Genomic DNA, 25,451 nt, shown 5'->3' with positions numbered 1-25,451 from the left:
CCCTGATGATTCGTTGTGTTGAACACTTTTTTTCTATGCCTTTGGGGCATTTATATGTCTTCTTTGCCCATTTTTGAATTGGGTTATTTTGTCCCATTCAGAAAGTTGTCTTTCACTCTGCTGATGTTTCCTTTGCTGCAGAGAAGATTTTTTAGTTTGATGCCCACATAGGGTGGTGCAGAGAGAGGGAGACAGAGAAGCCCAAGCAGGCTCTGTGCTGTCAGCACAGAGTTCAATAAGGGACTCGACCTCATGAACTGTGAGATCATGACCTGGGCTGAAAATAAAGAGCTGGATGCTCAACTAACTGAGCCACCCAGGTGCCCCAAATTTATGTAATATTTTTAATTAAATGCTGTATTCTGCTTATTTTCATTTTATAGATTTTTCTATTTTATCTCTTTATCAGAACAGTATTGTGTACATCTATGAATGAAGTTTATTAGTTGATTTATTTCCACTTTAGTAAATCCAGTACCAGCATTCTGTGCGGCTTAGTGTAGTTTTCAGTCATTAAAAAATTTATTTTTAGACTGCTATGAGTTAGTTTTTTTCACTGAAACACACTCAACTCCTCAATGATTATTTAGCACCTGAACTGATCCTACTCAGAAGTACATTGTTTACATTAATAAAATTTTAATAAATTTTCATTTTTCTAAGGGTTTTTGTAATTTTACATTTATCAATAGCCCTTAGATGATTCATGGAAAGTGCTGAATTATGTATTTTTGACCTTGAGCATTTTATTCTGAAGTTGCTTTTTTCTGCCTGTTCATGAGAATGAACACTGCTTACTTCCACTTGAAATGTATTTTGTTGTGCAAACTTAATATCTATGTTTTCAAATAAATATTTATATCATATCAGACTTTTACAGCTCTGTTTTGTTTTCAAAGCCATCATCTTTCTTTCTTTATTTCACTTAAGATATGCAAAAACATTTATTATTTATGGAGGGTTTGTTGAGCCTAGAGCTCTCCAGCTGGCGGCTGTGACTAGAATATGGCGCTACCTCAGTCTAATATGAGTCTCCTTCAGAGAGAGGGGGCTTTTTTTTAAAATTTCAAGTTATTGAGTGAAAGTTATAAACATGACAGGCTGCAGTGGAGGAATTATTCTTGAATTAAGCAGCCTCGGTTCATATGACCTATGCTATAAAAGCAACAGGAAAATCCATTACAAAATGGTTCTGACTGCTAACCCGAACCAATGAACTAATTACACTCTGCATCTTTGTGGAAATGGCCTAGAGATGTCAATCACACAGATCTTGAGGCTGTGCATCTGATAATTGGCTCTTTCAGTTGGCTGAAAATTACTTCCAAGGAAACAGAGAGCCTTAGTAAGAGTAAAATCTAATTGCTTTTCCGGTAATTTTTACTTATGATCAACAGAAATGAAAGCAGAAATAAATCTCCACATCTTGTTGGAAAATTTTAATCTTCCTTGATGTTTTTAACTTTTCAATTTTTTTCAGTTTGAGAAAAATTTTCATTTTTGATACCATGCTTATTGGTTATATTCTAGTTATTATTTAAGATTTCTCTGTTGCCATCTTTGATGTGGTATTTGCTATGAAACTGTGCCTCACTTGATACTGAAAATACTGATAATGTTTCATGTGATCCCATAGCTACATCAACCCATCTACCCACTGGCTTGAATCTCTGTATGAGTGACCTACTGACTCCTCAGGAATAAGTTAGGAAGGTCCCCATGAAAAAGAACTTTATGAATGCCAGGTTATTTATCTAATAATCTTGTTTTATGGTTAGCCCTAATGATTCCATTAAGTATGCTGAAATCCTGGAAATAGAGCCATAAGAAGAAACTTAAGCAAAAAGTCTTTTATAGTACACAACTATACATTCTTGTCTAACAACAAAAGACTCAGGGCTTTGTTTATGGTGTCCATGTCGCTCATAAAAATTAAAAAATGATCTTATCTCTTTAAAAAATCAAATATATGTGTATCTTTTTTTTTCTTTTAGCATGTGGAGAAACTCTACAAGAATCCAATGGCAACCTTTCCTCTCCAGGATTTCCAAATGGCTATCCTTCTTATACACACTGCATCTGGAGAGTTTCAGTGACTCCAGGGGAGAAGGTAGTTGATGCCATCGAGAGTACTCATTTAGTCTCATATAAATACGAAGACTCATCTTCTTTCAAGTATACTCTGCTTTATTTTTTATTATTATTTGATTCTTCCAATAAGAGACTAAAAAACTCAGAAATTTTATACTTGAAATTGCTTAAACTCTGGAAACTTTTTGAAAAATCTAGTTTAAAAATAAACAATAAAGGATCTAAAAGGTTTGAAAAAATACAGATTATATTCTCAGGCACAATGAAATTAAGTTAAAAATAAGCGTTAGCTAGATAACTAGAAAAATCCCACACATTTCAAAGTTAAGAAATATATATCAGATATCCCGTTCAGCTAAGAAGCAATTATAGGGAAGATTACAAATTATTTTCAACTAAAATGTAGCAAAAATACTGAATAGCAAGCCTGTAAGATTCAACTAGAGCAGTACCTAGAAGGAAATTAACAACTTATATACCAACTCTAGCAAATAAAAATGCCCTAAACTAAGGAGTTAGACATCTCTTTTGAGTGGTTAGAAAAATAATAGTAAAACAAATAGAAAAGTACATAATGGAAGAAGTAACAAATAAAAGATAAAATTAATGAGATGAAAATAACATTATACAAAGTATGAACAAAGTTGGTATGTTGAAAAAACTTAGCAAAATAGGAACATGGTTGAAAATAGATCAAGAAAGAAACAGAATAAGAAAGAAAGTACAATGATCTAATAATCAGAATAAAAAAAGTTATAACCGTGGATGCCTAGACACCCAAATGAGAATAAAAGAATACTTTGAATATTATGCCAATAACTTAAATATGGAGATGAAATGGGAAAATTTTTACAATATATTTCTGACTTTTTACTTAAGAAGAAAAAACTTGAATACCCTTAGAACCACTAAAGAAAATGAATTACTATTTAATTAAACTATTAGATTTATTTCAGCAATAAATCCAGTCTCTAATGGTATAACTTTGAGTTCTGACATTCAAATGGGTATAATCTTATATAAATTCTTCCAGGAAGTAAAAAGGAAGATCCATTCTCCTATTTATATGGCTAGCAAAACTTGATAGCAGTCCTGACAAGGAAAATATAAGAAAGGAAAATTATAATCCCAACTCACAGTTGAATATGGATGTAAAATCCTCCATGCCAAACCAAAGATAAATGTATATGCGTGTATATGTGTATACACAAACACTATTAGATGTGTATCTCAGTTAAATCAAGAAGAAATATCTATCACTGATTTAACAACAACAAACCCTGAACAAACTAGGGATAAGATACTTTCTTAATCTCAGTAAGAAAATTGGCAAAAATTACTGCAAACATCAAAAAAAATTACTACAAATATCATTATTTTTGGTAAAATTCTGAAAGTATTTATTTCTATCACACCACTTCTTTTTCAGCATTTTTGATGGAAGTCATGGCATAATAAGGATTGAAAAGGAAGAAAGTTTCCTTTATCATCTTTAGTTTTCTTATATATTTTAAAGTTATTAGAAAAGGAAATGAGTGAATCTATTAACTTCTGGATTCTGTTTTGAATGCTAATCTTAAAGTCTTCTCAGACCAAGATAGTATTGATATTTATCTTTATTTTTGATACTTATTAAATAATTTTTGTCATTTGCTTATGACTGATTTATCTGGAATAACTCAAATAGGCCTAGACTTTTGGTGAGAATTTAGTTGAGTTTAAGGAAAGATCAATATTCCTGATCATTCATTGTTGTTAAGAGAATCATCACTATGGAGCTGTCCACGGTGTTGCAAAAATCCAAAGGAAAACTGAATGAAACATTTGTGTAACATGATGAGTTTTAAACATAAAAAGTTGCAATCCATTTGGAATACATGAATGCATATATAATTCTTTATATAGTCGTTTTTCATTTAAGAACTAAAAAACTATGTTGTAATGCAGTTTTAGGTGTTGATCAATTTCTGTTTAGATTTTTGAATTAGTGTATGAAATACATTATGAAAACCAGTCTTAAAAAGTACTGAAAAGCAAAATATAAAGTCTGATAAATGAGATTAAGTTTAAAACCATACATAATTTTGAAAATAAAATTATAAAATATGAAAGGTTTTGGAACAAGGTTAGGCAAATTTAATGAACTCATAAGAGCAAAATAGTATCAGGAAAAAAAATTGTTCCTCCTAACCATTTGCAGCACCCATCAATAATCAAGTTTAATTCACTTTTCTTATATGTATGATTACCAGTAAAACTGTATTTTCCAAAATATTACAGGTAGGAAAAAATCAACACATCTATCATCTTTTAAAATTATTTTTCTCAATTTGTATGATGATGAGCAAATAAATTGAATTAAATGGTCAATGAACAATATCAACTCATTTTTCATTCTTGTGTTTTTATTATTTTTTTATTTTAAAATTTGGGTTTATTCACTGTTCTTTTTCACTTCTTTAGTTGGAAGTTTAACTCATTCATTCCAAGAAGTTTTTTCTTTTCCAATACAAATCTTTAAGGCTATAAATTTCCTTCTAAAAGCTACTATATGAATCACTAGCTTGTCACAGTGTTTTTGCTACTTTCAATTCTTTTTATCTTCTTTGTCTCTTATTATTTCCTCTCAACCAACATATTTTTTGGTAACATACCTTTCTTGTTTGCAAACATGTTGTTTTTCCAATCAACTTTTTCTTACTTATTTTTGCTTTAGTCACTTCTGGTGAAAGACTATAGCATGTAAGGTATCAGTCCCTGAAATATTTTGAGGCTGAAAATAGGACCTTGGAAGTGACCAGTATTCATGAGGACTAATTATTTCTTTAAAATGTGTTTTTTGCAGTAACTGGGTACACAGTTCTCTATATATGAATTAATCTTTTTAGTTGTGAAGTGTATATATTCTCTATTCTTTTTTATTTCATCTATCAATAGAAAGATACATTAATATTTGTCACTATTCATAGAGGTTATTAATTTATCTTTATTTTATAAAATAAATATACTTATTTAAAATATATTTTATTTTATATTATATTTTATATGCAAATTTTATTTAGAATATAGCATCTTTTTGATAATGAAACTGTTATATACCAAAATTCGTTATCTCTAGTTATGATTTAGGTCAATACTCTTTTTCTGATATTAGTAGGGATACACATTCTTTTGATTACTATTCTTGCCTAATATATATTCATCTTGCTTTAGACATTCAGTCATTCTATGATTTTGTGTCTTAGGTGTGTCCCTTTTAGACAGCAGCTAGTTTGGTTTTATTTTTTAATTAATTCCTGATGGCTAGCTATGTCATTAGCTAGAGTGTTTATTGCAGTTACATTTATTGCAATTACAGATGTATTGTTATTTTGTGTTTGCATTCTGTGTTTTCCACTCTGTTTCTTTTGTTTTACTTTTTTCCTTTTTATGTGTTTAATTTATGGTTTCATTTATTTTCTTTCTATTGGTTTGAAATATCTTTTATTATTTGGTACCCTTTTCCTACCAGTCTTTTTAAGAAAAATTTTAATAATTTTTATTCATTTTTGAGAGACAGAGTGTGAGTGGGGGAGGGGCTGAGAGAGAGGAAGACACGGAATTTGAAGCAGCCTCCAGGCTCTGAGCTGTCGGCACAGAGCCTGACGTGGGACTTGAAGCCATGAACTGTGAGATCATGACCTGAGCTGAAGTTGGATGCTCAACTGAATGAGCCCCTCAGGTGCCCCTCTCCCAGTCTTTTTAATGGAGTCATATTTAATTAGCATTTTTATCCTTCTCCCAAACCATAAAAATATTCCTTAAAAAAGATTACAATTCACGTTATCTTCATTTTATATGCTTTTATTTTGTATTTTTCTTCAAGTATGTTTCATCCTGACATAAATGAGATATTACTGTTTTTTCCACTTAACATTTGTGGGTAGATATTTACCAAATTTTTTTATTCTGCTAAAAACACATGTAAAATTTGCTGTCAACTATTTTTATTTATACAGTTCAGTAGTGTTAAGTACATTCACCTTGTTGTGACACAGATCTCCAGAGAATTTCTGTTTTGCAAAACTGAAACCCCATACTTATTAACCAAGTCGATTTTCCCCATCCCTCAGCTCCTGGCAAACACCATTCTGCTTTGTTTCTATAAGTTTGATTACTTTACATACGTCACATAAGTGGAAGCTTGTAGTATTTGTCTTATGACTGGTTTATTTCATTTAACATGATGGTCTCAGAGTTTAACCATGTTTTAGTTTGTGATAGGATTTTATTCCCTTAAAAAAATTTTTTTTATTTATGTTTGAGAGACATAGAGAGACAGTGTGAGCAGGGGAGGGTCAGAGAGAGAGGGAGACACAGAATCTGAAGCAGGCTCCAGGCTCTGAGCTAGCTGTCAGCACAGAGCCCGTCGTGGGGCTCAAACCCATGGACCGTGAGATCATGACCTGAGCCGAAGCCGGATGCTTAACCAACTGAGCCACCCAGGCTCCCCTGATTTTATTCCTTTTTAAGGCTGAATAATATTCTATTATATGTATAGACCCCATGTGTTTTTCCATTCATCCATTGATAGACAGTGGAGTTGCTTCTATCTTTTGGCTATTGTAAATAGTGCTACTATGGACATGAGTATGCAGATACCTCTTCTAGACAGTTCTTTCCATTCTTGTGGCTATATACCCAGAAGTGGAATTGCTGGATGATTTGGGAGTTCTATTTTTCATTTTTTGAAGAACTTCCATATTGTCTCCCATAGTGAGACAATCCCATCAACAATGTAGAAGGGTTCCATTTTCTCCACATCTTCACCAGTATGTAATGTTTTCTGAATTTTTTGTTTGTTTGTTTTTCGAAGTCACCATCCTAGTGGGTTAGAGGTGATGCCTCATTGTGGGCCTTTTTTTTTTTTTTCAAGAGAGAGAGAAGGAGAGAGAGAGAGTGTGCACCTGCAAGCAGAGGAGAGGGGCAGTGGGAGAGAAAGAGAGAATCTTGAGCAGGCTTCATGCTCAGTACAGAGCCCAGTGTGGGGCTTGATCCCAGGACCCTGGTATCATGACTTGAACTGAAATCAAGAGTCAGATGCTCAACCAATTAGCCACCCAGACACTCCTTATTGTGGTTTTGTTTTGTGTTTCTCTGATGATAGTGATGTTGGCCGTCTTTTCATATGCTTGTTGGCCATTTGTATATCATCTTTGGAAAAATGCTATCCTCAAGTGTTTTGCCCATTTTTAATTTGGATTCTTTATTTTTTCTTGTGGAGTTTATGATTATTACATATTCTTGCTATTAACCCTTTATGAGGTATATGATTTGCAAATAAATATTTTCTTTTTTATGTTTTTTATTAATTTTTGAGGGACAGAGAGAGACAGTACAAGCAGGGGAAGGTCAGAGAGAGAGAGGGAGATACAGAATCTGAAGACAGGTTCCAGGCTCTGAGCTGTCAGCACAGAGCCCGATGCAGGGCTCAAACCGACGAACCGTGAGATTATGACCTGAGCTGAAGTTGGACGCTCAACTGACTAAGCCACACAGGCGCCACTATTTTCTTCTTTTCTATAGTTGCTCTTTTACCCTGTTGATTATTTGCTTTGCAAAAAAGCCTTTTAGTTTAATGTAGCTCCACTTAACTATTTCTGCTTTTTTGCCTATGCCTTTCTGCCATATCCAAGAAATCATTGCCAGTTCCAATATCATGAAGCTTTTTCTCTATACTTTCTTCTAGTTTTATAGTTTTGGGTTTTGTGCTTAGGTCTTTAATTCATTGTTGAATTAATTTTTGTATATGGTTTAAATTAAAGAGTTCTTCATTCTCTTGTACATGGGTATTCATTTCCAACAGCACACTTGAAGATTTACCAAATATTTTTATTCATTATTTTTTCTCACATTTCAAACTCCATTAAGGCTCTTTTTGTCCTGCCTGTGGTTTGTATTTTAGGATATATTTTTATTAGTATTTTTGGGAAGTATTTTTTTCTGAGAGTCAGAGGCTTGGGGCGCCTGGGTGGCTCAATTGGTTAACTCTCTGACTTCGGCTTAGGTCATGATCTCACGGTTCCTGGGTTCCAGTCCCTCGTCGGTCTCTGTTGATGGCTAGCTCAGAGCCTGGAGACTGCTTCAGATTCTTTGTCTCCCCTTCTCTCTGACCCTCCCCTGCTCATGCTGTCTCTCTCTTAAAAAAAAAAAGTCAGAGGCTTAACTGACTAAACCACCACCTTTTGAAAATTAAAATAAGTAGACCAAATTAATGTATAGCTTTAATGTAATTGCAGTAAATTTACAATAGATTTCTGTTTTATACCCAATTGTTTCAGAGGTTATTTATAAAATTATGAAGGTCGGAATATCCAAGGCAAGTTAGAAAAAATGTAATGATGGAAAGTGGATTGCACTGTAAGACAAGAGAAAAACATTATGAAGCATCAGTAATTCATACTCTGTAGCAATGTCAAAACAGGCTTCCAGACCAATAGAGGAAACTAAAAAGCCCAGAATTGTGCTGGAAGGCATAAAAAACTTGTCATATATTTGTTTATAAGGATGATTTTTCAAATATGTTGGACAAATATTTTTAATAAATAATAATGAAATAATTTTTAAGTATTTGCACAAAAATTAAACTTGTACTTCATATTTTTCTTAAGAACATATAAGTGTTTTGTTTCTTCCTAGAGAAGTAATATTGAGTCCATAAATCAAAAGTAACAAAATGAAAATACATCAGGATACTTAAATAAATTAAGTTTCTTTTTAATATTATAAAACCAGAAATAAGAAGCAAGCTATGTGGAAATGCTAAGATAGGAGAGGTCAGATCTTCTTGGGAGATCTAGACCTTTGATACCGATTTTGAAACGTGTGAAGGAATTCTCGAAACAGGGAAGGCGAGCATGGTGCCCTGGGAGGAATAACATACACCTTGAAGAAAGGGGTGCTGGGAATGGGGGTACTTTTTCAGGGCGTACCAGCAAGAAGTCAGGGACGGGCGGGATGAAGATTCTGTGTTTGAGGTAGTGAAAGATGAGGCTACAGTGGTGGGTTATGACCCTAGAGTCCTAATGCTCAGGCTTAGAAATTTACATTGAGTTGATGTGAAGTCGTTGGTGCCCAACTTTGAAGGGATTAAAGTGGCCATACACGTAGGATGAATTGGAGAGAAGTGAACCTGAAAACCAAAACACACCTTGTGAAATTATTTCAGTTAATGCAAAGAATATGAAGAGCATGGTCAGTGAAAGTGGAAGGAGAACAGAAGAGGGATCGGGCAGGTTGAAATTGATTAGCTATTGGGTGGAGGAGGAATTAGGGAAGAGAAGGTGTGAGATACATTCCTGTGAGGAGTTTGTAATGACATCAAAATGTCAAAATCCAGGTGTTATCCTATAATTTTGAGCAGAGAAATTACTTTATGGCATAATCCAGTGCCCATTTTTCACCTGTCATAATAAATCCTTGATGGAATTAGGGATCTACCTGACTCGTAGAATTAATTTGTTGTAAGGCAGGGACTTGAGCCAAGGGCCCAGGTTTTTTGGTCTATTCTTTAGATTTTAAAGTAAGAATCCCTTACTTTAATTAGTGATTTTCCTGTGGAACCTTAAAATTAAGCTGATATTTTCATGTTTCCCAGCATAGTTGAATTAAGTAAATTGGATCAGTAGTTTCATTTATTTGATAACTGTCTTCAGGATTTATATTGTGAGGATTTGTATTTACCGTGAAAATATTAATACATGAGAATCTTAACTGCTTTTAGATTACCTTAGTGGTGTACTAACATTATCCAATCAAATCTTTCTGATTTAACTCTGCTGAGACCAGCTTGATATTATGGCTTCCAGGGCTTTTATAGTAAGAAAATAAACTCAAACTAAGGAAGTTTTAAGTAAATGAGCAAACCAAGAAACTAGAACTTGAACCCAGACTCTCTGATGCCCAATCATAGATAACTTCCAGTTGCAGGAAAAAGATGTAAATTTATCCCTTTAGACTGATACAATTCAGGGCTGAACAAAAGCATAATGATCAATTATTCCATTTGTTGGCAGATTTTTCTGGAAAGGGTATATAGTAAATATCTTTGGCTTTGCAGTTTATACAGTTTGTTGCAAATGTTCAATTCTATAGTATTGCAAAAGCAGTCACAGACAATATATAAAGGAATGGGTCCAAAACCTTTTACAAAAACTGGCTCAAGGTTAGATTTGACCCATGGAGTATAGGTTACTTATCTTTTCACCCCTTAATTTTATTCCTGAGAAGAAAACTGCAGTCTCCCTAGAGATTATTAAGCTTGTCTAAGCTTCTTCTGGCTGGAACTCAGAAATCTATTTTGTTTTTCTGGTTTTGATTTTAATATTTGTTTTTCTAAAGAGCTTTTTAATGATATCAGTCTAATTGACAAGATTTGTGTCTTTCTCATCCTCAGCACTGTAAGGCATAAATGTTATTCTAATTAGTCCTGTGGTGCTCATGGAATTAGTTTAGGTAGTAATGTCTTAATTATGCTGACAATAGTTTTTTGATTACTTTTTTTCTCTGGAGATATGCAGACATCCAGTCCCTTGACTATTGGTCTGCCTTTCTTCAAGATTCTGCACTCTGCACAAAGTTTTAAAAAGCAAACTCCACAGCAATTATATCAATTTAACTTTGCAGAGTAGCAACTAAGACCCATTACAGATCACAGGAAATCTTAGAATTATTCATTGTATCTCCTTCAATCTCATGTTCCAAAGGAGTCATGATGAATTTTAAATTTATAATGCTAAACTAATACTTACAATAAGAAATACTCATTTATATAATTGTGCAAGGTAGTTTTTCCTCATGATTCTTTAAAAAAGATGCAACATATTTACATAAAATAATATAAGACAACCAGATATTTCCCAAGTGCTTTTGATTTGCAATCCAAGTATGGATTCTGCTAGCAACCTTAGTCAAAGGCCAGCATGTTACTTCTATGTCAGAGCCCTAAGATTTGATTTTAGAAAACCTATCTTTATTACATTTTCTGCTTCTAAAGGACTGTGTTTTATATTAAAGTCAGCCAGTTTTGTTCCTTCACAGTGCTTGGCGTTTAAAATAGAATATTAAAGTCAAGATAGGAAACTTTTCTGTTTAGAGTTATCCCCCAACCAAGTGTGTGTGTGTGAGAGTGTGTGTGTGTGTTCTAAACTTCAAATATTAACTACTTGTTAGCAATCCAACCACATTGTTTCAATTTTGAATAAAATTTGATGATATACATACTTTAAATTTAGCTGTTTTTTTCCCCTCCTAGAAGAGGAAGTGGAACTATTTGCACTCCATTATAAAATTCACCTTTAGATCCAAGAAGGAAGCCATAAAATGAGCCTTAGGGTCTACTGTTTGTGTTTAAATTCCAGTTTTGCCATTTTCCCAATAATAACTGAGTTCTTACATGACCCTGCAGATTCGAATTCCTGGTGGTTGCTGTGGAGAAAACACAAATGTAGAATGAAACCTAATATCAGGCAGATATTAAGGAGAAAAACCAGAAATTATTTCTCAATTATGTCATAAGAATAACCTAATGTTGCATTGGTATTCAGAGATGGAGTAGAAAACGTATTGAGAATTTCAGAAAAATAATGTTTTGAAACTATGCATTTTGATAATGGAGTGTTGAGGGTTACTGAAAAAGAAAGGAAAATAGGTTCAGTCCAGTGTCCTTGGATATCTTGGAAATTCTTGTAACATCTTTGAGACTATTTTGAATGATAAAATTAGGTGAAGGAAAAGAAAAACAAAGAGAAAAGAGAAACTCTAAATAAGATAGAAATAAAGGAACAATCAAACAAAACCAAGTTATGCTACACTTATTGTATTACATTAAAAATCAGAACAGTGTGTCTCTACTCTCACGTCTCCTGGAGATTTCATCTCTTTGGAATTAAGGAAGTACATGTTTAAGGAAACCAACAAAGGTCAAGTTTAATGGTGAAATGTTAATGCCATTATAAGGTATTATAATTATAAGGCTTTCATTATAGTTAGACAAATTCTTAGTTTCCATCTCTATAAAATGAGTATTTATATGGGCAGTTTCAGTTTCAGTGATCATCATTGTGTTGCTGAAATAAAAGATGTCTTGAGAAATATTTACTGTTATGCTATATCTTCAAGTCTTGGAAGAAGCAAGCTAGATTCGGATTGATTTGACGTGCGGGGGACCTGGGTAGCTCAGTCAGGTAAGCATCAGCTCAGGTCATGATCTCTTGGTTCATGAGTTTGAGCCCCACATCAGGCTCCGTGCTGAGAGTTGAAGCCTGCTTAGGATTCTCTCTCCCTCTCTCTCTCTCTCTGCTCTGCTCCCACTCAAGTGTGTTCTCTCTCTCTGTCTCTCAAAATAAATTTTAAAAACTATAGAAAGATATTTTTTAAAAGCTTTAAAAAAGGATTGATTTGCTATAATTAGATACTTATGTTCTGTTGAAGTATTATGTTCAAGAAAGGGGAGAAGCACATGCTTTCTTATACAAAAATGGTAGTACTTTTCTGGAATGTGGATTCAGTATTGATTGATTATATATTTTACTCATTTCTTGAACTTGAGAATTCTCTTACATTCAGAATTTTATACAGTCACCAAAGGATTCTTTAAATGTTATTACAAGCTATAGTTTTAGATTAGAAACATTTATTTAAATACTCATAATTTGTTGCTTTGGGCCAAAGTCCATTTCAGCTTCCAGAGTAAAAAAAAAAACAGGTTTACTACACACTTCAAGTGTCTTAGATATTTTAAGCAGAATAGAGTTTAGAATGAGTTTTTGCAAATAAAAAAACTATTTTCCAAGTGAATTTTACTTCAGGTAGGTATATTTCCCACGTTAGTTTGGCTCTACTTTTAGTGTAATCAACAAGCGTTAATTCATTGAAAAGTAAAGTGTTGTTATAAAGCAGTAAGAAACTTGTCCTTCCTAGAGTTGTTCGTGAATTATTTGAATTATCTTAACAAAAAGCAGCATCATTTCAAGACAAAGTACAGAATAAAGAGGCATGTGTAAGATCTTGTAACTTGAAAGGTCTTTGAATGTATATTCTTGGATCTAGAGAAGCATAGTGGCATCTGCCTTTGATTATAGTTACATGGACAAATTCAAATTTGTAATTAAAACATTTCAATGTACACAATGATATTATGTTCTTGGAACATGGCACATGGTGGTAATTTTTAACCTAATTGTAGATGTCTGACTCTTCTTTGAAATAAATTATTAAAAAGAAGACATTCATGGCAAAATCAGAACTTCTAATGGTTTAAGTCATATTTATCTTAAAACATGGAGAACAAACTATTTGAATGAAGATTTGTCTCAAAATTGTTTAAACTACTTCTACAGAAACTTTGCTTTAATTGCTAAAATGTTTAGTTGAACCACTGACATTGTGTTTCTATATTGCCAAACATCAATGAGCATGAGAAAATATTTTCTTTTTTTGAGGCATTTGTCAAGAAAATATATTAAGGGTATACTGACAGAAAAAAAAATTAGCTACGAATCTGTTTTCATTGTAATCCTGGGTTCCTAATCTCCAGGAATCAAATTAATATGTGTTGTTGCAGTCATTTTCTTCTTTGTGTTGTTATGCTCCAATCTGCAGATCGTTTTGAATTTTACCACGATGGACCTGTACAAGAGCAGTCTGTGCTGGTATGACTACATTGAAGTAAGAGATGGGTACTGGAGGAAATCGCCTCTCCTTGGTAAGAGACTGTTTTCCCTCTACATGGCCATGGGTATAGTCTGTCCTGCCCAAAGTAATTTTTAAAAAAATTTTTAATGTTTATTTAGTTTTGAGAGAAAAAGTGTGAACAGGGGCAAGGCAGAGAGAGAGGGAGACACAGAATCCTGAGTCAAGCTCCAGACTCTGAGCTGTCAGCACAGAGCCGGACACGGGGCTTGAGCTCACAAATGGGGAGAACATGACCTGAGCCAAAGTCAGATGCTCAATCGAGTGAGCCACCCAGGTGCCCCGCAAAGTAGGTTCACTTGCGTTATCTTAGAGTTAAAAATGTATGGAGGCCCACATTTTCATTTTTATTATACTTCTTTCAACCTCAACAAAAATACAAATAAATAGATTAATTTTAAAGTAGCTTACATTATAAGTAAGTACTTGGATCTGAGTATAGTGATTTAGAATAGCTTTCACCTACATATTTTTAATTTAAGCATTATTTTAATGTGGATATCAAGTCAGTTATGTGAGGGTGTGAATATGTGTTTTGTTTCGTTTGCTACGGGAGTAGAACATGAGCCGTTGGCGACACGTTTGGTGGCTGATTTCTTAAGCCACGCATGTTAGCTCTTACTCTAGGCATCACTGTTTTGCGTCTCAGAGAGTTTTTTGTGGCTGAGAAGAAGCATTTGTACTTTGTATCATAAATTGTAGCTCAGATTTGGTGCTCACAAAAGTCAGCTGCCAAAGTTTAACCACAGACCACACCATTAACTTGAATGAGGCGTTTTACTGTTGCCCTCTGTTTTGCTTAAAGGTGAGAACCGTTGTGAGAGTGTATCTACTCTATATTGATTTTTTTTTGAAATGGCAACTTTATTTTTAGAAGTAGCTCTGCTCAGTTGTGTTTATGTGCAATACAGATCTTCTTTTTTCTTAATATCTAAAACCTGCTGAGTGGATGGTGTTGTATCTAAAAGTGTGTTAAAAGCCTTAGGAAGTCCAAGAGATTCTAGAAGTGTTTAAAAATAAGGAAAAAATAGAGTTGAGCTGATTTAACAAGTCAGATTGAGGAACACTTCGTTTCTTAGCCTCGGTGAAGCAGTTTGTAATGTACGTACGTATGTTCTAAAGACCATATTTCATTAAATCCATATTGAAGAACCAAATCTACAGCACACTTATTTTTTAGGACGCTATCAGCATACCTCGCTTCAGTCTATAGTGGCTCACCAGACTGGTTCAGCCTGATTGTGGTTTACTGCGGAAAGTTTTTCTCACTTTCCCCCCCAAGACCTAATCCTTAAAGTGTAACCATCAGACCGGCAACATCAGAATCACTTGTTAGAAATGTGGATGTTCAGGTTCCACTCCATTTTTTCTGAATCAGAGACCCTATCTTACCAGACTCCTTGGGATTTCATATGCACATTACAGTTTAAGAAACACTACTCTCTTTTGCATATTCCTAATTCACTTTGCCATTTAGGAAGACACTTCTTCATCTGTTGACTCTTAGCAAGAGTTGAAGGTGACTGCCATTTTTCATATACTAAACTTACGTATGACATCCCTGCCAGGGGCACACAAAAATGGATGACCATGTATTGTTGGTAAAATTACTTCGTGTGGATTGCCGTATTTAACCATTTTGTCATCATATGAAAAGTTAAAGCACAGTGACAGACATACAGTGAGCCAATAAATATTTCTAGAAGGTTGAGGGAAGAAAGAAGGAATGACAGGTATTATAATATCCACTTGGTATTCTACTCCCTTGTGGATACACAATTAGAAAATGATCACAACTCAGACATAAGGCTTCAGGGACTGTTTAGCGTTCTGCCTACTGCACTGAAGATTATATCTTCATTTACAAGATGGAATGTGTGCAATAGTGTCAAAGCCTTGCGGCAGTATGTGGGGCTCCCTGATGGGTCGTCATCCAGCCGGACTAGACCAAGAACTCCACTGCGGGCTGAGACACATCCTTCACCGAGTTACTGCTCTACAGTGACCACTTTGATTTCAGATCATTTGTACTGTTTTCTGTTCTCCATGAAAGAATACTCCCTACCTTAACATATCGTGTGATCTTTTACCAATATGTCTTTTACACTAGCTGTTTCTTAATTCTATAGACAATGATATGGACATCATCCAGTTAATCTGAGGATGATGTGTTCCTATATATTATAAATATATTTGAAGAGATTATTTTATTTATCCACCTTTATTAAGTAAATATTAAGTCATACTTCTAACTCTAGTTACTCCGGATAGAGTGTAGGAACCAAGTCAGGTGTATGTATATGTATATAATTTGTAGCTGGTGTGGAAAGCAATTAGAATATAGAGTCATATTTTGGGGCGCCTGGGTGGCTCAGTCGGTTAAGCATACGACTTCGGCTCAGGTCATGATCTCATGATTAGTGAGTTAGAGCCCCGCATCCGGCTCTGCGCTCACAGCTGAGAGCCTGGAGGCTGTTTCAGATCCTATATCTCCCTCTCTCTCTGCCCCTCCCCTGCTCCCACTCTGTCTCTGTCTCAAAAATAAATAAACATTAAAAACTTTAAAAAAGAATATAGAGTCATATTTAGGAGTTTCTCTTTATTCTTTTATTTCTTTTAGGTAGATTCTGTGGGGACACGTTGCCTGATGTTCTTACCTCTACAGACAGCAGAATGTGGATTGAATTTCGTAGCAGCAGTAATTGGGTGGGAAAAGGCTTTGCAGCTCTTTATGAAGGCAAGTCACATTAAGTTTAGAGATTGCTTCCCCTAAATCTCTTAGCAGAAATGTCCTTTCTCTCAGTGTCATTAGAATGATACTGTACCCCTTTGTTTGAATTATGAAGTTCTCTAAATCTGTGTTATAATATTCGCAAGACTGATTTTAAGAAAAATACTTGGTACATTTAAATTGCAAGAAGAATCTGTATTTTGGTACCAGTGACATAGTAGAATATAAATGTATGTAGGGGTGCATGAGGGGGAAATGGCCTAAGAGCTCTTAAATTTCCATCTGTTTCCATGATGGTAGTAAAATGTCACGAAGAAATTATGATTTTTCCTTTGTACTAGATTTGTGTCTATTTGGTCCCTATATTGCTGAAATTGCTCTGTTATAGGAAACTGCACAGAAAGCAATCGTGCACATTTCTAGGGCATGCTTTGTCTGAGTGAGAGAGTCAGCATTCAAGGGAGAATTTACTAGATGCTTTGTTCTATACTTCTCTAAAATAATAAGCGGGCATTGTGTGCCCTGGCTTTAAAAGGAGCCCGTTTCTTGCCGGTTTGTGGGCCGAAGAGAACTTTCTTTCTCCTGCTTTTCCTAGCACAGGAGGTTAGGTAATTTAGAAGACAGAAGATTTCTGCTTCCCTTAAACTTTTAAGTAAATGGAGGCATTTTGTTTTAGAGATTAACTGTATGGCAGTGTGAAGGATTATTTGGATGGAGCCACAGATGTGGAGCGCATGATGCTAGCTCACTGCCGGAGGCCCAGAGAGTTCTATGAGCGTCTCTCTTGATCGACTATTTTACTTGAGGTCAAAAGACTGTAAGAACCAGTTCAGGCAATCATACAGAACATGGTAAAATATTCTATCACATAGAACATATTTACAAAATCTCAAAAGGTTTTTAAAAGTTAAAAAAAAGCTGTCTTTTGTAAAGGTGCCAGTAAATAGTGACAAAAAATCCTACATTCTCCTGCGATTATCTGATATTTATAGTTAACACCCTGCTTTTGCCATCTAGATATTTACAACAGTACATACAGCCAGCCAACTTTGATTTTATAACCCGGTCTTTATGTACTCAGCTTTAGGCATTGAACTAAAATGTTATCTCTGTAGAAAATGAAAACGAAATGGCGCATCTGGATTTATTTTTTGTTTATTTTTACCCTCAGCAATCTGTGGAGGTGAGATACATAAAAATGAGGGACAGATTCAGTCTCCTAATTATCCTGATGACTACAGACCGATGAAGGAATGTGTGTGGAAAATAACAGTGTCGGAAAACTCCTATGTTGGATTGACCTTTCAGGCCTTTGAGGTAAAGTCTTTTAGGCAACCTTCATGGAACATATCCTCCGTAAATGACAGTGCCATTTAAGGGGATCCTCATTAAATAAGCAGAGAACCAGAGAATCCACTTTTTAATCAGCGGAGAAGCAAAGGATTGCCTATAAAAAGTAACATCAAGAGTGAAAGAGGTTGTTTTTTTTCCCTTCTTTCCTCTTGTTGCAGACATTTTCAAGAAGATTAAAGTGAGTTTACATTAACTGTGCCATTTGAATTAGAATGTTTGAAGTACTGACAATAGTTTCCTTTGACAAATGCACAGGCGTCTTTCACAAGACTTCTTGAAGAGTCCATTAAATAATAGAACTTTTATTTCTCTTGTAAACTAAGAGGGTAAAAGGTAGACCATCATTTTCTGTTGTTCTGGAGAAAATCCATTTTTCACCTTTTTACCATTGTGCAGAAAACTATTCATATCAGAAATAGAGATTTAAGTGTTTTTAGCTTTCGATTTCATCAAAAATGTATACTGGGGAGGAGATCAGCCCCAACATTACATTATGAGACAAAGGCACAATAAATCAAAGGTTAGTCAGAATTCTGGAGCAAAGTCCGGGTTCAAAAAAACTACTGAGCTGTCTAATGAGTCATTTTAGTGGGGCTGGCGGAACTGAGTCCGGATTAGAAGCCAAGAGATGGGGGAATTTGTCAAGAACTCCATAGAATTTTACATCAAAGAATCAGCCTAGAAATCAAGACCCCAAGGTGAAGTGGGAAGGAATGATGAGATGGTGTGGGTAGGTTGAGACAGGGGTCAGAGATCCAGATGCCATTAGTGGAGATTATGTCTTCACTGATGAGAAGGCAGTTTCTCTGTCGGAGCAATCCTAAGACTGTAGAAAACCCCATCCTCTCCAGAGTATACTTGTGTCTCTGTGCGGTGAGTGTGGTCGTGTCTCTGTCTCCACAGCAGAAACACCAGGGGAATCCAGACATGACCCATGAGCCCAGAGAGTCTCTCACCTCCATCTGCAGGCTGTGTGATGTGTTTCTTTGTTCCTTACCTCTACCCCTTCGCATGTGCCTTTTAGTTGCCCAGACATACTTCCTTTTATCATGAAAAAAATCATCTTCTCTTATGTGATCATGAGATTGTAGTATACGCTTCTGATAATCTTGCATTTTTGGAAAACTTAATTCTTGAAATTATTTGACTCATTTGAATTTTGATATTTAAAAAAATTTAATGTTTATTTATTTTTTGAGAGAGACAGAGACAGAGTATGAGTGAGGGAAAGGCAGAGAGAGAGGGAGACAGAGAATCTGAAGTAGGATGTAGGCTCTGAGCTGTCAGCACAGAGGCCAATGCGGGGCTTGAACCTACGAACAGTGAGATCATGACCTGAGCTGATGTCAGACGCTTAACCAACTGAGGCACCCAGGTGCCCAGAATTTTATTATTTTCATGGATCAGTAATATGGCAAAATGTATTCAAGTAGACCGCCTGATTGTTAATAGTAAACTAAAACTGGATAGGATTCACTTCCTATTTAGACCAAAATAGCTGGTTCAGTGAAAAATTATCTACCTAATGACTACTTTATTTGTATTTTTGTGATGTTGCAAATAACTAAGAGATGAACTTTTATATATAATTGAATGTTTTATGCAATTCTATTACAGAAGTGATTTCAAATTTCTTTAACATTTATTTATTTTTGAGAGAGAGAGAGAGAGACAGAGTATGAATGGAGAAGGGTCAGAGAGAGAGGGAGACACAGAATCAGAAGCAGGCTCCAGGCTCTGAGCTGTCAGCACAGACCCCGATGCTGAGCTCGAACTCACGAACCATGAGATCTTGACCTGAGCTGAAGTCCGCTGCTTACCCGAATGAGCCAGCCAGGCGCCCCAAGAAGTGATTTCAGAGAAGGCCTATAAAACTAAATTCCATGCATCTAAAAACTGAAATACAATTTCTGAGATACAGAAGGCTTAGCTGGTTTGCAGGTGTTATTTTTTTTTAATGCTAATACAGTTACGGTGATATGCTTCAACAATAGGATAGTGTAAGGACAGATCGGAAACATTTACATCTCAGGTACTTAGAACCATAGCTGACACAGAGTAGTTGCTTAAGAAATACTCGTTGATTGAGTGGATGAGTAAGTTATTACTAAGATTTGGGATTCGGGAAAAGTCCTGTCATAGTTTGGCTGATGGTACATTTTATCTGTTATTTCTCGGTTCCTGTCCGTTCTTCATTTTGCTGCATTTCCTTATGTTTATTCCTCCTTTATTAATATACTGGACATATTTCAATGTCAGGTAGGTCTCTCATCTTTAAATGACTAAAACCAAATCTTTGATCGTCTTGTTCCACTCACTAACCCACTCTTTCTTCTTCAGTCTTTCTTACTTTAGTATTTACTATTTCAGTATGTCACTATTTAGTCAAGGAATATCCCTGATTCCAATTTTAAACCCTGAGGCCAAAAGATCAACATATCATTTGCTTTGTCTTCAACAGTGCCCCTCCATGACTACGTTATTCCACTTTCCGGTCACTACTCTGTTCCCACGGCTCTTCCTTCTCTTGGAACTTAGTGAGAGGTTCATGTTTCTACTCTTGCCCTACATATCCTGATCTCCACACAATAGCCTGAGTGATATTTTCACAGTGTAAGTTAGATCATCACACTATCCTTAAGGAGTTTTCTATTACACCTAAACTAAAACCTAGACAGTGATCATGGACCAAGGCAACCCATGATCGCTCCCAAGCTCCTCACTCTCCCTGAGCCAGCCCCTCTGGTCTTCTGGTCCCTGATGCTCTTAGTACCTCTAAATTTCTTCTTTTATTCCTCTCATATCATTTGGATCTCTGCTTTGTCATCACTTCCTTAAAAAGTCTTTGCTTGATAACTCTAAAATATTTTTTTTTTACCTACAATTGTCTGTAAACCATTTTTGTTTTATTTTAGTTTATTGCACTTATAACTACTGGAATTTATGTTATGGATCTGTTTCTTTACATGGTTACTGTCTCTCTCACTAAAATATGATCACCAAAGGGTAAGCATCTTAACCTGTCTTGTCAATCGCCATATCTCCAACACCACCAGATGTGTGATTAATACATGATAATGGGAAAGATGAAAGAATGGGTGGACTATAGGTAAGAGAGTGTGCGAGTGCATGGTTATTGGTGGGTGGAAAGTAATATATTCTTCCTTTATCAAAGGTACATAAGTTTCTATGTGGAGGGAAACAAGTTTAGATAGGTAGGTAAGAAAAACTTGTATTATGCAGGACTTGGTATGCCATATAGCCCACTTTAGACTAGATCCTGAGTTCTAAGAAATTCAGAAGTGACCAGGAGTTTAGAGATGTTCTAATATAGCATCTAAATTTTTTAGAAAAGGCAAATTAACTTATCCCATTAACCTAATATCATACAAGTAAGTACTAAACCAGCTTCAAAATCCAGGTATAGTCAATATTCATTATTTATAGATTCTATATTTACAAATTTGCCTACTAGAATTTATTTGTAACCCACAAGTCAATACCCACGGTGTTTTGGGGTCATTTATGGACATGCACAGAGTTGCAGAATATTTGAGTCATCTGTCTTGCACATTCCCAGCTATGTTGTGCCTTATGGTGAAAATGTATGTGTTATATAAACATCGTTCAGGCATGCGTTATAATGCAGTTGCCTGCGAGTTGTATTCATGAATTGGTAATATACATAAAGGTGTCTTCCAACAGAAATACACATAAAACAAGGTTGTATGTTGATTGATTGGCAAAAATTTTGTAACCAGAGGCTCACAAGAATCTAATTCTGGAGTTTTCCAGGAACAATGAATCTGAATTCACTAATTCAGTGTTTTCAGAAACTTTATATAACTTAACGACCATGAATACTCAGGATCATCTGGGTTTATGTTTTTAATTTGTTCTGGTGGTCATTAGGTGATTTGTTTCATTTAGTTAATTTCTATCTGTTTATGTCAATTAATTTTTATTTATGCAGTGTATTTTCAATCTTCAGCTTATACATTTTATATTGAAGACGTAGAATTAAAAAAAAAACAGCCCTCACCACTTCACAGTGTTTTGTGGTTTTAGCTGACAGAACAGTTTTTATTAACTGATATCCGTCTTTGCCTTTATTCAAAAGTGTTTTTCAAAACACTCTCTCCTTTCAGATAAAGGGACTCTTAAGATAAATTTGTCCATCATTTTGTTGAAGTCTACAGTAAATAACTTAGTAGTTATCTATTATTTATATCTCTATGAATTTATGTCATGACTTTATCTCTCCTATTGCTACTTAGATTTTAATGTAAGTACAGAAAGAAAATCTGAACAAGTGTGTTTATTAATGAATTTCAGGTGTCTTTGAGCAGGAAAAGATATTATGTGGAGGCCAATAGAGTCCTGATACTTTTGTAATTATATTTGGGAGGTTTTTCTTCCCCAGTACTTACTGGTGCATTGTGTCTTAAGGCCAGTACTAAGTGGGTTTGTACATGAATGTATATCATGTCAGAAATCATTTCAGAGTTATTTGTAAAGAAATCTCTGTACTGCTATTTAACTGGAGCACTTTCCATGTGCAGAAATACAGAAGAGAAAAGTTTGGGAGACTGCAAATGTTTATAGTAACAACTTCAAAGAAATGTCAATAAAGCAGAAAAGGTGAAATAAACCCAGAGCTTACTTATGTTTACATTGAAATCCCCACGTCATTAATTTAAGTGGGATTAAGTTTGAGGTACTTGTCAACCTTTCTATACACTCAGATTTGATTATACTTCCCTTATGAAAATCACAAATGTTTAATAGTCTTACCCATCATTAATGCAAGCTGTAAACTATACACAAAAATGCTTATCTTGATACTTTGTGGATTGCCTAACTAAAAGTAATCCTTTAATTCTTCTAAATATTTTATATTGTTTAAGTTAAGTAGTCTTTTAAATGACCTAGGAACTCAAGACAAAGAGATCTTAATTAGTTAACATTTTTCTGTTCACATTGTACTGTTTTTGGATGTTTGGCTAAGAATATATCTTGATTAATGACTTCAAAGAGAATTAAGTAGCTCTTCAGATTTATGGTTGAGGCTTTAGTTCTACCCTGAAAGATTAGCTTGTGTTCATTTACAAAAACTTGCTCAAGGTCACACAATTCATAATTGGAGGCACTGCGACTGAAATTAGTTCCATGGCCTGTGCACATCCTGGGAGCAGAGAGATACATTTATATTCTCTTACCGTATTAATTATTTCCCTTTATACCTATCTTCATTTGTGCATTTGTGTTGTGTAAGCAACATATATTCGTCGTCAGGGACATGTCTGTTTTATTCACCACCATTTATCCACTGTCAAATGTATATTACCAGGCAAATATCTATTAAACTGAAGAGTTGAAAATACTTGTGTAATGGAAGAAAAAAATTAAGTGGAAGCATTAAACAACCCAAGTCATATGAAAATAAAATTAACCTAGAGTCATGATTTTCATTTTCACATGGTTGTATGTATATATATTCCTTCTGTTTTTGACATGTAATGATCTATGCATTAGTGTTAAATATTTAATGGTAGTAATAAAATAATATTAAACACTGAAATATTAAATATGATAGTAGCAAAATAATGACCTATTGTTAATCCTTTCTATGTTTTACTCAAAATTCCCTTTGTTGATAGTATTTATTATGTCTTAAATTTTATTGGATTTTTCCCATTATTAAAATTAATTGATTTTTATTTTTTTTTACAAAAGAAAATCAAATTCAGTAGCATACTTATGGGGTTTTAACAAGAGAAAATCAAATTTAGTAGCATACTTCTGGGGAATCCACACAGACACTGAAAGTCCCCCAAATTAATTTATTTTTAATGGTAAATGCTAATTGACAGTGTTTTTTTTGTCATACTTTTTAAAACCTATTTCTCTGCAAAGAAAAAAGTAATGACTTTAGCATCGTTCCCTGTGTGTACTGTTTTAAATTATATTATTTTTAAAAGTATAATCATTTATGTAGTGGATTACATTAACTATATTCTAAAACTATAGTCTAACAGTCATAGGAGAGGCTTGTTTCTATTAGTATAGTAAAATAAATATAAAATTTACCATCTTAACCATTTTTTAAAGTTTATTTCTTTATTTTGAGAGAGAGAGAGAGAGAGAGAGAGAGAGAGCGAGCATGCCGGCGCATGCACCCGCGCTCTAGTGGGGGAGGGGCAGAGAGAGAAGGTGGGAGAGAATACTAAACAGGCTCCACTCTGTCAGCACAGAGCCCGATGTGGGGCTTGAACTCACAAACTGTGCAATCATGACCTGAATCGAAACCAAGAATTGGATGCTTAACTGACTGGGCCACCCAGGCCACCCGACCTTAACCATTTTTCAAGTGTGCAGTTCAGAAGTGTTAAGTTCAGTCACATTGTTGTACAACCAATCTCTGAAACTCTTTTCACCTTGCAAAATGGAAATTTATACTAAAAAAATAACAACTTTTCTCCCCTACCCCCAACTTCTGGTAAGCACTTTCCTACTTTCTGTCGCTATGAATTTGACTATTCTAGATATCTCATGTAAGTGGAATCATTCACTTCTTGCCTTTTTGTGACCAGCTTATTTCGCTCAGTGTAATATTTACAAAGTTCATCCATGTGGTAGCACATGAAATAATTTCTCTCCTTTTTAAGTAAATAACATTCCATTGTATATATATTTGACATTTTGTAGATTCATGCATCCATTGATAGGCATCTGGATTACTTCCACCTTTGATTGTCATGAATAATGTTGGTATGACCATGAATGTATAAATATCTCTTTGGGACCCTGCTTTCAATTTTTTTAGGTATATATCCAGAAATGGGATTGTTGAATCAAACGAAGAATTTTTCAATCCATTTTTAGTTTCTCAGGGACCTGGGAGAGCTTTTATTGAAACTATTATCTAGAAGTTTGGGCGCTTTCAGAGCTTTTTACAAATAACTAGGTAGATGTTTTTGCAATATTTATGTGGAAATTTGGTTATAAAATGAAGGCAAAGTGTGCAAATGGGTCTTAAGCTTGGGATAGTCCCTTCTTTCAAGGCTGGCTTTTCCCTCAGCATCACAGCTCACTCACGTGCACTGAGCACAAAGCTCTGCACAAGTCTGTATTTTGGAAATGAGAGACTGACCACTGTAGTTTAGATTTAATTGCTTTGGGTTCTTGCTACATAAATGTCACTGGGCTTTTACATGTTTCCTCTCTAACATGCCAGTACAGGCATGAGCACCCATGCCCACGTAGTAATCAAATGTAATATTTACACCTTCTGGCTATTCTTGGTACTGACTCTTCCTTTTGTGTGTGTTTGGATCTACTTCTAATATCATTTAAATACAGTTTTCCAAAAACTGTTCAGAGCTTACCGTCACATTGGTTGTATCCTATGCGTACATATTAGGTCTGCTTATCTTATGATAACCTTGCCCCATTTGAACATGGTTTCTGCTCTGATTATATTAATGTCTATAATAAATCAACATCATCCTTATAAAAGCATATTCATTATAAGTGTAATTGTGCA

The 25,451-nt window shown here is 34.7% G+C and overlaps 1 protein-coding gene across 1 annotated transcript in view; it reads left to right on the top strand.

The window, feature by feature from the left end:
• The window catches only part of TLL1 (tolloid like 1), a 203,824-nt gene that overhangs the window by 124,435 nt on the left and 53,938 nt on the right, over positions 1-25,451 (top strand). The window contains exons 9-12 of the mRNA XM_029939149.1: positions 1,995-2,110; positions 13,732-13,834; positions 16,442-16,558; positions 17,724-17,869. Coding sequence (XP_029795009.1) covers positions 1,995-2,110; positions 13,732-13,834; positions 16,442-16,558; positions 17,724-17,869 — 482 coding nt within the window. The remainder of the gene's footprint in view (positions 1-1,994; positions 2,111-13,731; positions 13,835-16,441; positions 16,559-17,723; positions 17,870-25,451) is intronic.

The sequence above is a fragment of the Suricata suricatta genome, chromosome 1, assembly GCF_006229205.1.
Source record: "Suricata suricatta isolate VVHF042 chromosome 1, meerkat_22Aug2017_6uvM2_HiC, whole genome shotgun sequence".
NCBI lineage: Eukaryota > Metazoa > Chordata > Mammalia > Carnivora > Herpestidae > Suricata > Suricata suricatta.
The sequence above is the reverse complement of the archived record's forward strand: the minus strand, read 5'-3'. Positions and strand labels throughout refer to the sequence as shown.